General features: G+C 46.8%; 1 protein-coding gene across 1 annotated transcript in view; it reads left to right on the top strand.

The window, feature by feature from the left end:
* ACTG2 (actin gamma 2, smooth muscle) overlaps positions 1 to 17,894 on the top strand; it is a 20,832-nt gene extending 2,938 nt beyond the window's left edge. The window contains exons 2-9 of the mRNA XM_082743962.1: positions 5,128 to 5,289; positions 6,003 to 6,131; positions 9,229 to 9,339; positions 9,589 to 9,673; positions 11,561 to 11,722; positions 12,474 to 12,665; positions 14,573 to 14,754; positions 17,672 to 17,894. Coding sequence (XP_082600088.1) covers positions 5,164 to 5,289; positions 6,003 to 6,131; positions 9,229 to 9,339; positions 9,589 to 9,673; positions 11,561 to 11,722; positions 12,474 to 12,665; positions 14,573 to 14,754; positions 17,672 to 17,815 — 1,131 coding nt within the window. The 5' untranslated portion in view covers positions 5,128 to 5,163 and the 3' untranslated portion in view covers positions 17,816 to 17,894. The remainder of the gene's footprint in view (positions 1 to 5,127; positions 5,290 to 6,002; positions 6,132 to 9,228; positions 9,340 to 9,588; positions 9,674 to 11,560; positions 11,723 to 12,473; positions 12,666 to 14,572; positions 14,755 to 17,671) is intronic.
* Positions 17,895 to 19,381: the final 1,487 nt, after the last annotated feature.

The raw sequence follows: 19,381 nt of genomic DNA, 5'->3' as shown, positions 1-19,381 counted from the left end.
GGTGGGACACACAAAAATCAGTGTGAGTTTGCCGGCCCTGATTTACAATTTATAGAGAATTTCCACTTTACTTCCATTACTCCATTTGCTCCATCATCCCAGGAGACAGAGGTTATCCTTTCCATTTTACAGCTGAGGAAACTGTAGTCCAGAGCGGAAGACCAGGGACAGGGCCATGGGAAGGAGGTGTCTTGAGAGAGGAGAAGGTCAAGGAAAGGGGAATTGGAGGGAACTCTGAAGTCAGATCTTATCTCCTTCAGAGTGACAGATTGGGGGGCTAACATCTCTGCCCTCATACTTGCCTGAGGGTGGCCGGGGAGATGAGTGAGTGAACAAATTCTTTGCACCCATTATGTCTTTGGGTTTTGGCCACCTTGAGGGGCAGGGGTGGGGCCATGTTTGTAACTTTGTGAAGTCCTCAGTGAAGACCAGATGTAGTACGTGTTGAAAGAGCCAGAACAATTTGATTGACTTTCTCAGAGCAGAAAGTGGTTGTGACCCCAGGAAACCACAGTGACTTTGGCCCTGGTTCAGCTGACATGCTCGAGCCCAGCCACAGATTACCAGCAAGCAGCTGAGGAAGGTCTAGAATTTCTCCTGGCAGGGACATTCCAGGAGAGCTTGGTTCCACAGTAAAAGCCTTTTTCCTGGGCAGCCTGGGGCCCCATGGAGGCCCCACTCCAGGCCAGCAGCCGCACCCTGCCTTCACCTTTCTCACTTCTCATTTGGTTCTGACTTCAAAAAAGTGGATTTAAATCCACCTAAAGTGCTGCAGAACCACATCGTTGACTTGACAGCTTTAAGTTGCTTTCGTGTCTTTTCTCAGCCACTGCTCTGCTTGGGAAAGTCCAACACTCTCTGTGTGAGGGGAGCTCAGGGAGAGACAAAAGGTTCATTGAAAAGCCAGGCAGGCTTGAATTATAAACCACACCAGAGAGATGCTGAGGGGAACCTTGAGAGAGACAGTCATGGAGGTGCAGCCTTGCATCTTGGCCACCTTCTAGATTTTGGGGTTGTTTTCTTCTCACGGTGGACTCTTCTCTCTAGAGCAGAGAAGCACAGCTGTTTGCTGAGCAGCTTGTGAAGAGAAAGAAAACCGTCTCCAGGTGATTCTACATCAGGTCCATATCGTGAGCTGTCATGAGACTGGACTATGGGGGCACAGGGAGCCCAGGGGCAGAGGTCTGGGAGGGGCTGTTCAAGTGGTGGGATCGTCACCCAGCCTTTACGGAGCACCTACTCTGTGCTAACTGAGTTAGGTTCAGGGGCTATAATAAACATAAATCACAGACTATCCACATAAAACACAGACTTAGTCCTGGCATAGGAGGGGTGCAGAGGCTCAGAGAGAGAAATGAACACAGACCCTTTTGTTTAGGGCTTTTGCTGCCAACAGCTCTAGAGAGACAGAGAGGCAGAAGCAAAAGCACCAAACATGGAGAAGTTAGGACAGCCTAAGGTGGTGAGGAAGGTGTAAGCTTCAGGCTTTGGAACCCGTCCTGGTTGATGCCAGCCCTGCCTCTTCCTGGCGAAGAGAACTTGGGCCAAGTTCTTCCACTTCTCTGAGACTTGGTTTCCAAATCTGCAAAATAGAAATAAAAATATCTTCCCTTGGGGTTTTTTGTGAAGATTAAATAGATAATCTATATGAAGAGCTCCACATTTTTCAAAATTAAAAATCATTTTTACCAAAAATGGAACCATGGAATATTCTGCTATGTTTCCCCTAGCAATGCACCTTGCACCTTTTCTGTTCCATTAAATATTCTGCTCTCTCCATTGCATGAGGGTTTCTGGCAGTTATTTTACAAACCAATTTATTATGCTTCTGATTTTGGTTCTTTTAAGCTGTGATAAATCAGCTCTTAGCCAAATCTCTGCACCCACCCGTGAGTGGTCCCCAAGGATGAATTCCTGAAAGTGCCTTTGTGGAGTTAAAAGAGATATGTACATTTTTAAGACTTTGGATAAGTTTTCTTGAGTTCCCCTTCTGAAAAGCAGTACAGTTTGACACTCGTGAAGGCAAACACACCTCCCACACCTTTGCCATCAAGGGTGGCCCCAAGAACCGGTTATAGTATTCCAGCCAGAGGTGCTGGTCAACAAAGTACTGCTTACCATCCACAGAACCCCAGGTCCTGCTCACGGAGGCTGAGCAAGAGCGATCACAGTCTGCTCATTTAGACTCACATGCAGAAACTCATATTTACTCAGTGAAATATTGAATTTCATATTATTTGATTTGGTTCATGTCTCTGTTTCTTGAGATCTTCTTGGGTTTTGATTCTACCATGTGACATATTTAATATTACACCCTCTTCCAGCTCTGGAAACTTGATGAGTCTGTGCTCCGTATTCTCATGCAATACCTTTATAAAAATGTGTGACAAAGGACCAAGAGCGGAGCCCTGAGGGATATCGTGGCCTCCAGGTTGATGATGGTCCGTTAAATTAACACCTTTCAGTGACAGTAACTCAGGCAGCTGTAAATATGCCTAACTGATTGATTGTTCAGACCACGTGGCTTTATCAATACAGATATCACAGGAGACCTTGTCTGATGCCAAGATCAAGTTAAGCTCAATGTCTCCCACCTTCTGCATTTCCAGCCCACAGTGGTCCTGGGAAGAAAAGGGAAGGCTGTTAGTCTTTCAACATTTGTTATTGGTAAACCTTTACTGATTACGGCTTCTTTTTTTTAATATAAGATTTTTAATTTATTTATTTGACAGAGAGAGATCACGAGTAGGCAGAGAGGCAGGCAGAGAGAGAGAGAGAGAATGAGAGGAGGAAGCAGGCTCCCTGCCGAGAAATCACTGCTTCTTTAATAACACGTTCTCTAGCAGTGCCTTCTGGAAACCTGCCTACCTTGCATTCAAGAGTATCTGAGGTTTTAGAAATCCACTTTCTTTCCCGTTTTGAACATTGGAACAAACTTTGCCCACCTTTCGTCTTCTGATTTTTTTTCTTTTTTTAAAGATTTTATTTATTTATTTGACAGAGAGAGATCACAGTAGACAGAGAGGCAGGCAGAGAGAGAAAGAGAGGAAAGCAGGCTCCCTGCCGAGCAGAGAGCCCGATGCGGGACTCGATCCCAGGACCCTGAGATCATGACCTGAGCCGAAGGCAGCGGCTTAACCCACTGAGCCACCCAGGTGCCCATTTGATGGTTCTTCATCTTCCACTTCTCTAACATGGTGGGAAGTTACGGATCATCTCTGCCATCCAGAAACTGCTCAGACCAGAAATGATACTGTTTTAAGCAGCGAGGTAAGGGTGCTTTCCTTTAGTCTCCACCTCGTTGCAGACCTTGATTGCCCCTTCTCTTTTCTTTTGCATGTCCTTCTCCTGTACATCCACTGATTGATTTTGATGACAAAGATTCATTCATTCATTTTGATGACAAAGATTTAAGAGCCCAGTCTGTGCCAGACATGGTGTCGGGCTCACTGAGGAATCACTGGGGAGCATATCAGGGAGAGCTCCCTTTCAGCTTTAAAGTTGTGTTATGAAGCTTCTGCTCAGCCTCGACTTAGCCTTTCTGACCTCATATTCACAGGTCTGTGGCTCTGGCTCCTCTTCACTTTGTTCACCTTCATCCTGAGGCCACGGAGGGGCCAGGGTCACAGGTCTCTGTAGCACTTATCTCCTTCCCACCTGTGGTCAAATATTCTGAATGAAGCTCCCACGGGCCATCCTCCGCAGGGTCACTTTCCCCCTCCTCTGGACTGCTGAAAGTTGGCCTCCCTGAGCCCTAGGCTGGTGCCTTTCCCACTTCCACCCCCCCCACCTCACCCCCCGCTGGGGACTCCCCAGGCTGGGAAGCTTCCGTTTTCTCCAGGGGGAGAGTCAGGGGCTGTGCTTCCTGGCCGGAACCCTCTCTCCTCTGAGGGGCTTCCTCCCTGAGGCACTTCAGCCCTTAGGACTGAGAATTTCACTAGAACCACTGCATCGTTTGTCCCTTAATGGCATGTTATATTGTCGATTTTTATTATAAACGATATGCGAATAGAGTGTCCTTGGGAAAAAATGAAAACATCACAGCTATAAGCCAGCACCTCCTCTCCTGGGTCCCTGCCTCCTCCAGAGGTAATCAGGGTGCTCTGTCAGAGACTTCGTTTTTCAGACCTTTTTGCTATGAGTTCATATCCACAAAAAGAAAATGATGAAAAAAACAACATTGTTTCGTTCTTTGAAAGAAATTCAATGTAGAGCAGTCTGGGTGGCTCAGTTAGTTACCCGTGTGCCTTGGGCTCAGGTCATGATCCTAGGGTGGTGGGATCGAGTTCCACATCGGGCTCCTTGTTCGGCAGGGAGCCTGCTTCTCCCACCCCCACCCTTTTTTTTGTGGACTTTCTCTCTCTTTCTCTGTCAAATAAATAAAAGCAATCTTTAAAAAAATTAAAAAGAACTCACTAGATTGTTTTATAACATAAAACATTATACTCTGAGGCTTGCTCACTGAGTAGAATGGTTTAGAAAACTACCCACTTTAATCCCTATAGATCGACCTGGCTCTTCTCTTGACTTCAGTGTAGAATCCCATAATTTGGACCTTTGAATAGTTCCAAAGTATAAGTTTATGTGTTTCTCGAGTCAGAGTTCCAGTTTCCCTCACCTTTGCCAACACCTATTGAATCTTAACCGTACGATGGATGAAAATGGTCTTATCTCACTTGTGCTTCCCTGAGCACTAGTGAGGCCGAGCATCTTTACACAGACACATTTATTTTTTCATAGTTCTGGGAATTAGAAAGTCTGAGTTCAAGGCATTGGCAGGGTTGGTCCGATAAACTTATCCATCTTACTAGATTAGTCATATTGAACACCAGTCATGTTAGATTAATGAGGTCATTTTACCTTAATTACCTCCCTAAAGACCCTACCGCCAAATACAGTCACACTCTGACATACTGGGGGTTAAGATGTTAACGTATGAATTTGGGGAGTTGGGGGGTGAGGGACAAAATGCAGCCCAGATCAACAGGGTTGAGGGAAGAAGTCCACCTGTTCATCGTGGAACTGGGCCCTGGCTGGAGGTGGACTAAAGCTCCAAAACCAAGAATCCTGTCTCCAACATGATTCTGACAAGTGGCTGACTACTTCTCTTCCCCTCCTGCTCCTAAGGTGCTCCAGTCACTGGTTCACTTGGCCACACTCACCATGTGTGAAGAGGAGACCACTGCGCTCGTGTGTGACAATGGCTCTGGCTTGTGCAAGGCTGGCTTCGCAGGAGACGATGCCCCCCGGGCTGTCTTCCCCTCTATTGTGGGGCGCCCTCGCCACCAGGTATGTGCTCATCTGGAGCCGAGGCACTGAGCCACTAGGAGAAAGTGCCGCAGAGTGGACACTGGACTGAGCTCTCTCTGTGTATGTGTGTGTGTTGTATGGGTGTGTGTGTTGGGGTTGGGAGACCCTCTTCTGATTAACAGAACAAGACTTTTCAAATAGCAATACCCAGGACCAAGTGCAAAACATTCCAGGGATGCAGAGATGGTGTTCTGTCTGCCTCAGGTCTGCAGGATTAGTAGGCTTGGAAGAAATTTTTTAAAAATACATGCAAGTAAACAAGACCCTTGCCTTTAAGAAATGTATACTCTGTGAGCTAACTTGAGATCACAGGCTAGCATAGAGACAAAAGACTTCACCAGGGGGAGCGCAAAGGAGGGAGAGATTAAATCTGAGTGGAGGGACCGAGGAAGGACAGGCTTGGTAGAAAAGGGTAAGTGAGCATGAGGATCTCCACATACGGGAAGTGGCAGTGCAGGAGCCAAGATTTGGAGACTTAAAAACGCAAGTATTAGAGGAGCACATCACCTTCTCTCCTCACTGCCTCCATGGTCGTGGATGTCTGCCTGACTCTTGTCTCTTTCTGTTCTGTCTCCAGGGAAGTCAGATATCTGTCCTATGCGTGTCCTTCTTCAGAGACCCCTCCTGGGGCCTGGGGCCCCTGAAGTAGAGCTCTCAGCTAACTCCCTTCTCCCCCGTCTCTTGCACTGCAGGGTGTCATGGTGGGAATGGGCCAGAAAGACAGCTACGTCGGGGATGAGGCTCAGAGCAAGCGAGGGATCCTAACGCTCAAGTACCCCATCGAGCACGGCATCATCACCAACTGGGACGACATGGAGAAGGTATTGGTGGCCCCCCTTTTAGTGTGATAATGCATCATCATGACCCTCATCTCCCACAGGTCTCTGCCCTGACGGCTGCCTCTCGTGTCCTTCTTTCCTTCCTGTCCACCCTCATGGCCACTCTCTGTGGGGCTGCCAACCCGCTCTCACTGGGCAGTTGCAGTGGTGTCCTGATTTGTCTCCCGCCTTACAGACCGGTGATTTCTTTATGCTGCCGCAAAGCTTGTCTAACCCTAAACACAGATTGTGTCACTCGCCTCCTCGGGAATCTTCAGTAGCTCCTCATTAAGGACAGTAGGTCCCTAACCCCCTGTCTGGCATCTGAGGGCCTATCCCACCCAGTGTCCAGCTTCAGCCTCTCAAGCAGCTCCCCTCAGAGGAGGCCCTGATGCCTTGGCCGCCTCTTACAGGCACAAACGGCTTCTCTCCCTTTCATTTTCCCGGTGATGACCTCAGGTAGGTGCATCCATGCTGGGTCGTTATGCTGATTCTCTAATGAAAATTCTAAGTAGGACTCTCTAGGGTTTTCTGGAAGCGTGTATGTGTGTGTGTGTGTGTGTGTGTGTGTGCAAGAAAACATAGAAGTGGGGGGGCAATTTTTAAATGGCAGTTTGTGATCCACAAAATCACGTGTGTGGAATGTGAATAGAGTCCTTCTAATATTCTTTTCCTAAATTCTTCTGACATTTGTCTGAGAATCCCTATTTTGGCAAGGAGTGCCTTTTGAAGCGTACTAGAGTGCTCATCGAACAGACTGTGACCAGAAGTAAAGAATGCTGCCGTGAAATCTGTAATGCACCCTGCCATTCTCTAAATCCCAGACCCAGGCACTCTGGGTGTGAGATAAATAGAAAAGACACCATAGCTTTCATTTTGCACCATGGCATGGCTAAGAGCAAAGACCCCAGAGTCAGTGGCAGGGAGACCTGGGAGTGAGTTCTTCCTTCGGACCCTCAGTTTCCTCATTTGTACAGAGAAAAGAAAAACTTTTTTCATTAGGTTACTTTGGAAATTGAATTAGGTACTCAGTATAATCCCAGGGCATGCAACATACTTCATGCTCAATAAATAGCGTATATTTCTTGTATGGACCTAACAGTGTCTGATTCCAAAATATAATAGACAAAATACTTTAGTATATGTTTTAGCATAGTAGTAACAATGTGTGAACTCTTCATTTTTTAAAATATGTTTTATTTATTTTAAAGATCTTATTTACTTATTTGAGATAAAGAGAGAGAGAGTGAGAAAACATGAGCTGGGGGAGGGGCAGAGGGAGAAGCAGACACCCCTCCCCCAGCAGAGCTGGGAGCTGGATGTGGGGCTCAATTCCAGGACTCTGGGGTCATGACTAGAGCCTGATGGACTGAACCACCCATGCGCCCCATGGGTGAACCCTTTAAAGAAATTCCTGAAAATATATCATGTGCCTGGTGCACCTGGGTGGCTCAGGTGGTTAAGCATCTGATTCTTGATCTCCAATCAGGTCAGGATCTCAGGTCAAGATCTCAGGGTCATGAGCTCTGCCTGGGGCTCCATGCTGGGTGTGGAGCCTGCTTAAGATTCTTTCCCTCCATGTGCCCCTTACCCCACCTCAAGTGCTCATATGTGTGTGCTCTCTCTCTCTAAAAAAAAAAAAAAAAATATATATATATATATATATATATATATATATGTGTGTGTGTGTGTGTGTGTGTATGTGTTAAATATCTATTATAAATATATATCTATAGATAATATATTTATATTTATATAATAAGTAGATTAATATATTTATATATTTCATGTATATTATAAATATTTAAATATACACACATATATTTTGTATACTCTAAAAATATACATATATATGTATTAATTATACTATGTGCTTGAAAGAAAAACACAATAGATGAAAGCTGTGTTTGTTATCATCTTGGGTGTCTTTCTCCCCTCCGGACTTTGAAACCAGGATCAAGGGGCCATATCTGATTCCTACCTGCTCTCCCCACAGTTAGCACCGTCCTAGCCCAAAGCCAGGAGCCCACAATTATAGGAGTGCAATGGAAGCGGATGGCCCTGAGCCCCGCCTCTGAGGAAATCAGAGCCCTATGTCCCTGCCACTTGGCTGAACCCTTCTGAAATACAGACTCCTGTTGGGTCGTCTTGAATCACTGGACGCAGTGGGAAGAAATTACTTCCTCTAAAACAGTGATGCTCAACAGGAGCAATTTTGCCTCCTGGGGGGCATCTGGCAATGTCTGGAGACATTATTGCTTGTCATTGCTGGAGAGGTGCTGCTGGCATCTCGTGGGTGGAGGCCAGGAATGCCAAACTTCCTGGAATGCACAGGTCAGGCCCCCACATCGCTGAATTACCCAACTGAAAATGTCAAAGTGCTGCGGTTGGGAAACGCTGCCCTAAAGCCCCAGCCTGGCCAGTCTCACAGGGGACGGTTCAAGCATAGCTGTCAGGTTCCCAGCAGGAGAGAGCACACACTCAGCAGCTGTCCTGAATTAAGAAAGGACTACTTAGAGAGGTGTGAGCAGAGTTATGGAACCAGAAAGGGGAGTTGAGGCACCCATGTAGTCATGGAACACTCTTACACCTGTAAGCCTGAAGGATGGGAGTGGGGCAGTGTCACTGGAGCTGGGACAGGGGCAGTCCAATAGGGGTGGGGCTCGCGGAGGACCACACCGTTGGTTGGAGAAACACCCGGACATCTCTCCCTCTTCCCATCCTCTTGCTGGTGTCTTGCATCATCCAGACATAGCCAAAAGCCGTGATACAAGGAATACTGAGAGGTGCAATTGGCCTGGCCCCCACCCCCAGGGGCAGAAGGTGGGAAGAGACAGAAGAGGGGGAAGTTCAAATGGAAATAATCCGTATGCTAAGTATATTGGCCCCAGGCCTGAGTCCTGTCTGGGCCCCTGTTGGAAAGGAACATAATCTCTAAAAGTCAAGCAGAAATTGCCAGGATTCCTCTCCAGAGGTGAAGAGGTCTCCTCTCTAGAACCCAGCCCGTGCTATGAACAAGGTGTCATCTCCCCCACCATGAGCATGCCAGTTAGAGTTTTCTAGGAATCTCCTTGGCTCATTTGACTTTTGTCTCAACCAGATCTGGCACCACTCCTTCTACAATGAGCTGCGGGTAGCACCCGAGGAACACCCCACCCTGCTGACAGAGGCCCCCCTAAATCCCAAAGCCAACAGGGAGAAGATGACCCAGGTAAGAGGCCAGAGAGTCTTAAACACGAACACAAGAATGTAGCATGGATCCCTTCTCCCTTCCATGCATCAGGACGACAGCAAGTTCTGAGGACATGCTGTGTACGTGGCCTATACCAGGCCCTGTGGGAGGCGGGAGTGGGGTAAATAGACACAGCCCTCTTGCCTTTAATAAGGTTAAAACCATCCTGTGGGCCAAGAGGCGCTGTGATTTCTGCCAGATCACCCTATATCCGCATTGTTCTTTCAGATCATGTTTGAGACCTTCAATGTTCCTGCCATGTACGTCGCCATCCAAGCTGTGCTCTCTCTCTATGCCTCTGGCCGTACAACAGGTGAGCAGCCTATAATCCCATCCCTTCCTGACTCTGGGGGGCAGAAGGGAAAGCTGGGTTCCTGCAGAGCTTCTTGCTCAGGAGAATCAAAGGGACAGCCAAAGTCCAGGGAAAACCCTGCATAGGGGTAACAGAAAGGAATGCATTCAGGTCTACCCGGTAGAGCTGGCAAGGATTTATATGAACCAAGCATGACCAGTATATCCAGCAGGGGCTGTTTTCCTCACAGCAGTCAGTCCCCGAGCTTATTCCAAGAATACTGGAATATTCCTGCTCATGAACTTGTGATGTGGCTATCTGTGTGCCCTTTGTATGGAAAGGTGTTCAGGGAAACAGAGGGAACTTCAAGATAAAGCAATTTCTAATTGGGGGGGGGGTGCCTGGGTGGCTCAGTGGGTTGCTCTGCCTTTGGCTCAGGTCATGATCTCAGGGTCTTGGGATTGAGCCCTGCATTGGGTTCTCTGCTCAGCGGGGAGCCTGCTTCTCTCCTTCTTTCTCTCTGTCTGCCTCTCTGCCTACTTGTGATCTCTGTCAAATAAATAAATATTTTTTTTTAAAAAGCAATTTCTAATGGGGATTTGACGGCTTCCATGAACATAGCTCAACATTCATTCATTCAAGTATTCATTATTTGTTCGTCCATTCATTCATTCATCAGGTATTTGTCCATTATTCTCTACCATGGGGCAAAGACTACACCAGCCCATGGCTGCACACCAACAAGGAAGACAGCCCTGCCATCACAGAGCCAACGGTCTAGTAGGGGGAGCAGGGCAAACACAAAAGATAATTTCACTGCTGATGACAAGGACAGTGATGGGGAATGTGTGATGGTTCTATAGCTTACTCGTTTGTTTTACCATTTCTTTACTGCCGGACTTTATGATCATCTCTGGTTTTTATTTTTTATTGCAAAATATGCTCTGATCAACGCCCTTGTACAAGTGTAAGCTCCTGATCCCTGGGTATTTATTTTGCTTCTGGCTCTTACTGAACCATCTTATTGTGCTAATCATGTCTCACTTGGTTCTCTTGGGTCTTCCAGGTATACAGCCTCATTATCTGCAAACAATCACAATTCTGTTTCCTTTTGATAATATTTCTTTTTCTATTTTCTGTCATATTGCTTTGGCTAGAACATCTAGGACAATATTAAATAATAAAGCAATAATAATATTATACTGTTTCTCCATCAGTTACGATATGGCTTTTGGAATGAGAGAGATTTATTATCATATTGAAAAGCTCCTTTCCCTCCATGGTTTATTGAGTTTCATCAGTAGGGAATGTTAATTTTTTTTTCACATCAGCTGGTTTTTATAGTCCCTTCCAGATCTAACATTCTCCATGCATGTGCATATGGATTAGTTTAATGCCAGAATGATATGCAAATTATCCAGTCTCCCTTAAAGAGTCGGCAACTAAGATGCACATTGACAGATATGCAGTACAGTGAAAGTGGTTGTTTTTTTTTTTTTTTAAGATTTTGTTTATTTTAGAGAGAGAATGAGAGAGAGAGAGAGAGAGAGAGCTTGAAAAGGGAAGGGTCAGCAGAGAGCCTGATGCGGGACTCGCTCTCAGGACTCCAGGATCATGATCTGAGCTGAAGGCAGTTGCTTAACCACTTGAGCCACCCAGGCGCCCCAGTACTGTGAAAGTGTTTTAAGGAATACAAGAAAGGAAGATATTTTACTTGCCTTCCAGAAGGCTACAGTCTCATTTGGGAGAATAAATGAAGTACACAAAAAATATTACTGATGATCCTTATGGTGGGTGAATTTTCTCAGCTGCTGGAGAAAAATATGGTAGTTGAAGACCATTTGGTGACTGGTCCCAGAAAGACGAAAGGCAAGAAGTTTTCATAGGTCCTATCCCCTCTCTCCATAGGTATCGTGCTGGATTCTGGGGACGGTGTCACCCACAATGTCCCCATCTATGAGGGCTATGCACTGCCCCATGCCATCATGCGCCTTGACCTGGCTGGCCGTGACCTCACTGACTACCTCATGAAGATCCTCACAGAGAGAGGCTATTCCTTTGTGACCACAGGTATCCAGCCCCTTTCCTGAATTTGACTTGAGCTCAAACCAAATCTGATCTGGGACCAAACGTTCTCTGATGAAAAGTCTGTGGCCCCCATCCTCAAATTCTCTAAAGATAGATGGGAGGATTCTAGGCTGGAACTGGGCCTCTGGACAAGACAGATAGTCAAGGCGGCCTTATTTATGGCAGAAGATTCCCAACTGATATGGTCTCGGGATGGGGACAAGGCCTCCTTATGTGCCCTTTCACAGCATTCCTTCCTTCCCCAGGGACCTGCTATCTCTGGTTTTTACTGGCTTGAATGATAGTAAAAATCTGATAATGCATTTTGTTACTGAAGGGAATTTATGGTTTCTCTGAGGACACATGGAATAAATAAGGTCTGAATTTCTAAGAAGTTGTCATGGCTCAGTGCCCAGCCCAGGCAAGAGGAGACTTTAGGCAGGAGCTTTCCTAGATTCTGTAAGATCACAACAAATCCTCCTACGTCTGGAGGAGGTACAGTACTGTGTCCTGTAACGCCCTCAGGAAGGCCCGTAGCTTTGTCAGGGCAGAGTAAAGACAGCAAGGAGAAAAGCCCATGCGAAGTTGTGCCTAGGAATCAAGATTTTGGACTTGCACTTTAGGAAGAGCAATGAAAAATTAACATTTGTCCTAAAAATAAGTCCAAAGTAGAAGAAGAGTTTTTCATGGAGATCAAAGTAGGACAAACTAACAGAACAGGGGATCTACTTTCTGTTATTTCTTCTCTTTCTAGCCGAGCGAGAAATCGTGCGAGACATCAAGGAGAAGCTGTGCTATGTGGCCCTGGACTTCGAGAACGAGATGGCCACGGCAGCCTCCTCTTCCTCCCTGGAGAAGAGCTATGAGCTGCCAGATGGGCAGGTCATCACCATTGGCAACGAGCGCTTCCGCTGCCCCGAGACCCTCTTCCAGCCTTCTTTCATTGGTGAGGTGCTGCCCTCTGTCCCTGCTAACTGGGAGTAGAGGGGGTGAGGTGGAGGAGTGGGAAAAACACCAGGAGTCACGCACACTTTGTTTATAGTTCATACATGGCCCATATTTTCCCAGAAAGGGCCCAAACACATCCACAATATAACCAGATAAAATCTAACTTTTATTTATTTATTTTTAAGATTTTTTTTTTTTTTAAGTAAGCTCCACACCCAATATGGGGCTTGAACTCACAACCCCAAGATCAAGTGTCATATGCTGTACTGACTGAGCCAGGCTGGTGCCCCGATAAAATCTAATTTTAAATAAAAAGGATAGGGAAATCAAAATAAAAGAAAAGCAGAATAGGGAATATAGCGTAAAACTAAGAATAAGGCTAATACACAAAACTCTTCTTGGATTGACGTCACCGGGGCCAAAACCCATAGCGGTAAGCAGGACGGATTTGGGGTCAGACCTGGTCTTAGGTCCTGATTCTGCCCCTTTAAAGCCTGTTACCTTGGACGAGTTACTTTCTTCAAACCTCAGTTTTCTCATCTATAAAGTGGAAATGATGTTTAGTGCCAACTAGATGGGGTCACAACAAGGACTAAGTACAAGACTATTTAGTACAAGGACAACTACTCTCTTGAGGACTGTGTGGGAAGAGTCGTGCCTGTAAACAAATGTTAACAGACAGCAGTAGCACATAGCAGTTGAACAAAATGATAAAAGCCTAAGAGATCAGTAAAGTCTTCTTAGGGAAGGCGAACATTTGAGCAGAATCTTGAAGAATGAGTATCATTCGATGGTATCTGGGGACAGAAGGAGTACAGGGTGGCAAATGGCATCCAAGGCAGATGGAAGCGTTCATGTGAAGACGTGGAGGTGTGCAAGGTCATATTCTACTTGGGACACGATGAGAGAAGTGTGTGTGTGTGTGTGTGTGTGTGTGTGTGTGTGTGTGGAGAGAGAGTTGCTGGACCACACCAAGAGCGTAGTGGCTAATCATATCAGCGATGAGATCCCTGAAAGCTGTGAAGCAGCCCTGTAGCCAGGTTAGGTATGTATTTTAGGGAGATTCCTCTAACCTCAGTGTGAAATTATGTCACATGGAGGAAAGACTAGAGGTGGGGGAGGCCAGAGGTGGGCATGAACTAGTTTGGCCTACAGGCCTTCCACTGTGGAAGGCCCCAGCAGCAAGCTAAGATAGCTAGATGTAACCTGTAGATAAGGGGGGGGGGCTGTCAAAGGATGACATGATAGGTATACCCATGCAATGGAACATTTTTTGACAATAAAAGTGATTAAAGCACCAACACACACTCTAACATAGATGCACCTTGAAAACATGGGTTGCAGTGTGAACATGGACACGCCGTTAAGTAAGTGATAGGCACTAGATGCAAAAGGCTACATATCATAGGATTCCATTTATATGAAATGTCCAAAACAGACTAGTCTATAGCAAGAGAAAATAAATTAGTGGTCCCCTAGGACTGGGGGAGGGGTGAAGGGGAAGATCACAGTGTCTACCAAAGAGTATGGAGTTTCTCTTTGGGGTGTTAAAGATGTTCTAAAATTAGATTTGGGCAATGGTTGCACAGTCCATGAATCAACTAAAAACTACTGGACTTTGGAAGGGTGAATATTATGATATGTGAATTATAACTCAATAAAACTTGAAAAAAGATGACTCAGTAAAAGTGTTCCCTTAGAAATATGCCTCAGCGGATCAATGTGAAAGATCAATTGGAATAGGAGGAACCAAAGGCCAGCTGGAGGTCTGATTCTGTGAGCTGTCTGGGAGGTGATTAAGGGTCTGAGCTAAGGTAGTTGCAACAACAGAAGGATCCCTTGAGGAGCTGGGGGTGTGGGTATTTATGAATTGACGGGTGCTGACTCTTACTACGACCTGTGTAGGCATGGAGTCCGCTGGGATTCATGAAACCACCTATAATTCCATCATGAAGTGTGACATTGACATCCGCAAGGACTTATATGCCAACAATGTCCTCTCAGGGGGTACTACCATGTACCCTGGCATTGCTGACAGGATGCAGAAGGAGATCACAGCCCTGGCCCCCAGCACCATGAAGATCAAGGTGGGTCCTGCCCCCCAGATCCCTCCACTCAGTCCTTGGGATAAAGATTTGCCTGCCTGGGAGATGTTCCAAGTCAGTCTGCCTGGCCCGTAGATCGGTGGCCTCCTGGGCTCAGCATTCTCCTGGTCTGGGACAGATTCCATCTCAAGGGATTATGTTCCTCAGGCACTGATGAAATGGAGACATGTAGAGCATGGGATCTCAAATGTAACCCTATTATGTCCTATGACAAGGGGTGAGAGAATTTGGGAGGAAGAGAATATTGAGGGGCTGAGGATGCAATCAAGAGGAGGGGAAGAGAGGGAAGAAAAGAAGGAAGCAACGCTACATTGTCTTTAGACTTTAAAAGGGATGTGCGTGTTCCTCCAGAGGAGGGTGAAAGTTCCAGAGATAAAGTTTGGCATGGGGCAGGCTTCTGGTTCAGACTCACAGTGACATCACTTGATTCCTGGGCAACCTGTGATCTGTTGTGTCCTCTTGGCTCCCGTCCTCCCCACGCCGCTATTCACCAAGGTGACTCACTGCACAGGCCTCGTCAGAACATCAGAATAGGCGCCCTCTTGTCTTCAGCTTCTCCAGCCTCTGGTCCCCAAGCAACCGTACAGAGCTTTTTTTTTTTTTTTTTTTTTTTTTTTAAAGATCTATTCATTCATTTGACAGAGAGAGAGAGAACACAAGCAGGTGGAACAGCTGGCAGAGACAGAGGGAGAAGCAGGCTCCCCATTGAGCAGGGAGCCCAGTGTGGGGCTCGATCCCAGGACCCTGAGATCATGACCCGAGCTGAAGGCAGAAGCCCAACCGAGCCACCCAGGCGCCATACAGAACTTTTTAGGGCTTCTAGGAACTTTGCAGCTAGCAGGTTTAGAAAAGGAGTTGGGAATTGAATAGAGATAACAAATAGGTTGAGAGTTACAAAGTCTCACAGTAAAGTTGGTCTCTGGGAGTTCGCTACATCTGAGTGTATTCTAAGAAACTTTTTCACAAAGGAAGGCTGCCCCAGGGCTTCCCCTGCCTAGCGGATAGTGCTCAGCAAAGGCAAGCAGAGCGGGTTACCAGAAAACGGGTGGGAGCCTGTGGGCCCTTCTCACGGGGAGCCACTGGGGCAGCCACGCTTCCTGAAGCTTGCCACACTGGGGACATGGAGCCAGGCCCAAGGCAGGGGCTTTTTACCAGGACCATTGACACATCCCACCTCACCCCCAGATTCTGGCTCACCAGATCCAGGGTGCCCCCATCACCTACACCGATAACACACATATGCATTTCCATGCATATCCCAATCTGTGACCCACTGCCCTGAGCTGAACAGCACGTGCCAGCCTTCAAGCCTTGAGCCTTCAAACTTCAAGGTTTAGAATCTAATCAGGAGACGTGATCGCTGAGAGGGCAATGTAAATAAGATGTGGCGGGGGTGGGGCACCTGGGTGGCTCAGTGGATTTAAAGCCCCTGCCTTCAGCTCAGGGCGTCATCCTAGGGTCCTGGGATCGAGCCCTGCATCGGGCTCTCAGCTTAGCAGGGAGCCTGCTTCCTCCTCTCTCTCTGCCTGTCTCTCTGCCTACTTGTAATCTCTGTCAAATAAATAAAATCTTTTTTAAAAAATCAGAACTTAAAAAAAAAAAAAAAGACAGGAGGAGAGGAAAGGGCACTCAAGGCAGGGGACATTAGACCGAGCAAAGGTACCCCAGGGTGTGTGTGCGTGCAGGTACGAACAGCCCAGCCAAATGGGACAGCCAGATTTGTGTAGAGGAACTGGGGAGATGAGACAGATGTCGAGGATATGGAAGAAGAGAGGTGAGGTGAGTTGGCACTGAGACAGAGGACCCCAGCCCAGGACTCTTCTCACAGCCCGAGCCACACAGCAATAATGTGACTGTACTGGTCCTTGAGGTATCAGTCCAAAGAGCGACCGAGTGTCTTTGTCTGATTGAATAATAAGATAACTGCTCACAGCTCTTCTTCGGCAAATCCATGATCTTCGCCAACTTGGGAAGGATGTAGAGAGGGTCTAAGAAGACAAAAAACAATCAGTTCCGTGTCCCGTTTTCTTCTTGCCCTGGATTCTTTGACCCTTTAGTGGCTGTCCCTCTGGATCCACATGTAGGTGGTGTTCAAAGTTGTCTAACTGGCAACCAATTTCTAAAAGCTAAGCTTGGGACTCCCGGTGGCAGGGATGCACCATGTGTCTCTGAACTTGAGAACTTGTTAGCTACCAGTGGCTATCAACAGATGAGGTTCAAGACAGGGTCTGAGTGCTCTAGGTGACTCAGGATTGGTAGAAGCTCTGCCTCAGCTGCTCACACAGCGGAACTCCAGGCGAGAACAGAGAGGTGCTGTCCCTGTCCATGTTTGTCTTGGTCATCTATTGCCGAAGAGCAAGGAACTGTGAAATCTAAGGGACATAACCATAATTTATCACGTTTATCAAGTTTATCCCATGTGCAACTACAGATCAGCTGGGAGTGAGCGGTCTAAGTCAGGCCTGCTTTGGCAACTCTGCCGGGCTGGCCAGCTCGGGTCAGGTCCAGAGCTCTCCTGCCAGGGCCCAGGCTGAAGGGTCGGCAGCCTCTTAAGGGAAGCCCTTCTCATCAAGGCAGAAGCACAGCTTCCTGCCTGAGGCACATTTCAAGTTCCTGTTTGTGTCCTGTCTGCCAACATCCCATCCCTCAAAGCAAATACAAGCCCAGCCCCAAAGTCACAAGGCAAAACAGTGTGCCCTTCCCATGGGGGGGAGGACTGAGGGCTGGAATAAAGATTTGAACAACAATCTAATCTACCCCAAGGTTTTACCCTGTTTGTTTCTGACCGTGGAGGCGGTCCTTATCTGGGGCAGCCCCGCACTGTGATGAGAGGATCTCCTGGACCAGTTCCCTATTCCCTTGGGCACTAATCGTGATTCACCACATTTATTCTTTGCAGATTATCGCTCCCCCAGAGCGGAAGTACTCGGTCTGGATTGGAGGCTCCATCCTGGCTTCTCTCTCCACCTTTCAGCAGATGTGGATCAGCAAGCCTGAGTATGATGAGGCAGGGCCCTCCATTGTCCACAGGAAGTGCTTCTAAAGTCAGAACAGACTCTCTGGGGTTCCCCTGGAGACTGCTCTATTACCCGTCATGAAACATTAAAACCTGCAAAGCCTTACTTCTCGTGTGGGGCTTTTGTTTTCCCCCACTCTGGACTTTCACACAGTGCTGAGCGCTTTTCACACCTTATTACTCATCCACACAGTGCTCCTGTGAGATGCATGTATTCCCATATTACAGATGAGGAAACTTAGGCTCAGAGAGAACTTAAGAACTTGCTAAAGACCAGAGAACCAAGATTAAAATCCAAGTGTGTCTGACTCTAAAGCTAATACTCTTACTGTATTAACCTTGTTTCCCTTTCCTTGAACATGAGTAAGAATGAGGGCTAGATGATGCTTGGTGGCAGGTAAAGAAACAAGAACTTTCAGAGGTGGAAGTCCTTGTACTCAAGGGCAACACACAGAACAAGACCGGAAGGGGAAACACAAGGTTTATAGCCTGTGACATAAGAGTGATTCAAGCACAATGCTTGAATTTGGGTGGTGGAAGGTCATAATGGGCTTAAGATCTATATGAGGCCCTTTGTTATTGAGGATTAGGCTGTATTTTGCCTCAAAACTAACCAAGAAAGGAGCAGCAGCCTTAGGAACAATTTTTTTCTTTACCTCCTCTCCTCCTCCCTCTTCTTTTTCTTCTCCCCGCCCCATCTTGTTCTTGTTCTCCTTTTCCCCTTCTTCCTCTCCTCCTCCTCCTCCTTCTCTCTCTTGGTCTCTTTCTCTCTTGTTATTTGTTCCCCACTCCCTGCCCTTAGTCAATTCTGTTAAAATGTCACAAGTATTTACTGAATTTTGGGCATCTGTTATTACTGGGTAAGGCCACATGGGACTTATGCATCCAGCAAAGATGATTCCTGCCCATCAAAGTATCATTGCATAAAAGGGGGGGCACATATACGACAATGATTTGAGGTGAAATAGAAGCACCCATAAAGTACGACAAGAAAACAAAGGGTAGGGGCACCTGGGTGGCTCAGTGGGTTAAAGCTTCTGCCTTTGGCTCAGGTCATGATCTCAGGATCCTGGGATCGAGCCCCACATCGGGCTCTCTGCTCAGTGGGGAACTTGCTTCCCCCTCTCTCTTTTCCATGCCTCTCTGCCCACTTGTGATCTCTCTCTCTGTCAAATAAATAAATCTTTAAAAAAGAACAAGGGTAATAATAATAGCATTGGTTGAGTGCTTATACTATGCAAGGCCCTAGGTTAAGAGCTTTCCATGGACTTCCTCACCATAACCCTATCAGCAGGTACTAGTACCATTCCCATTTTATAGCTAGTTTATGAGTTAATGTGTTCAACCCAGCTAGTTAATAGCAGAACTAGATTCCCACTTTTGCTTGGTGTACCCTTCACTATCTCTACCTACTCACGTCCCATCCTTGATACTCCTGAGGAGATCCCCCTTGGCTGTGAACCTTCCCAGACACATCTATTTGGAAACAGTGGAAGTACACAGACCTCAACATCAAGACAAGTTTCTTCTGCCATCCTTGCACTTGCCCTCCGAGGAGAGCTGGAGAAGCATGTTTTACAAAACTCCCTAGTG

Source organism: Mustela nivalis (genome assembly GCF_964662115.1).
Source record: "Mustela nivalis genome assembly, chromosome: 8".
NCBI lineage: Eukaryota > Metazoa > Chordata > Mammalia > Carnivora > Mustelidae > Mustela > Mustela nivalis.
Note: the sequence above shows the minus strand (reverse complement) of the source record. Positions and strands in the feature narration are given on the sequence as shown.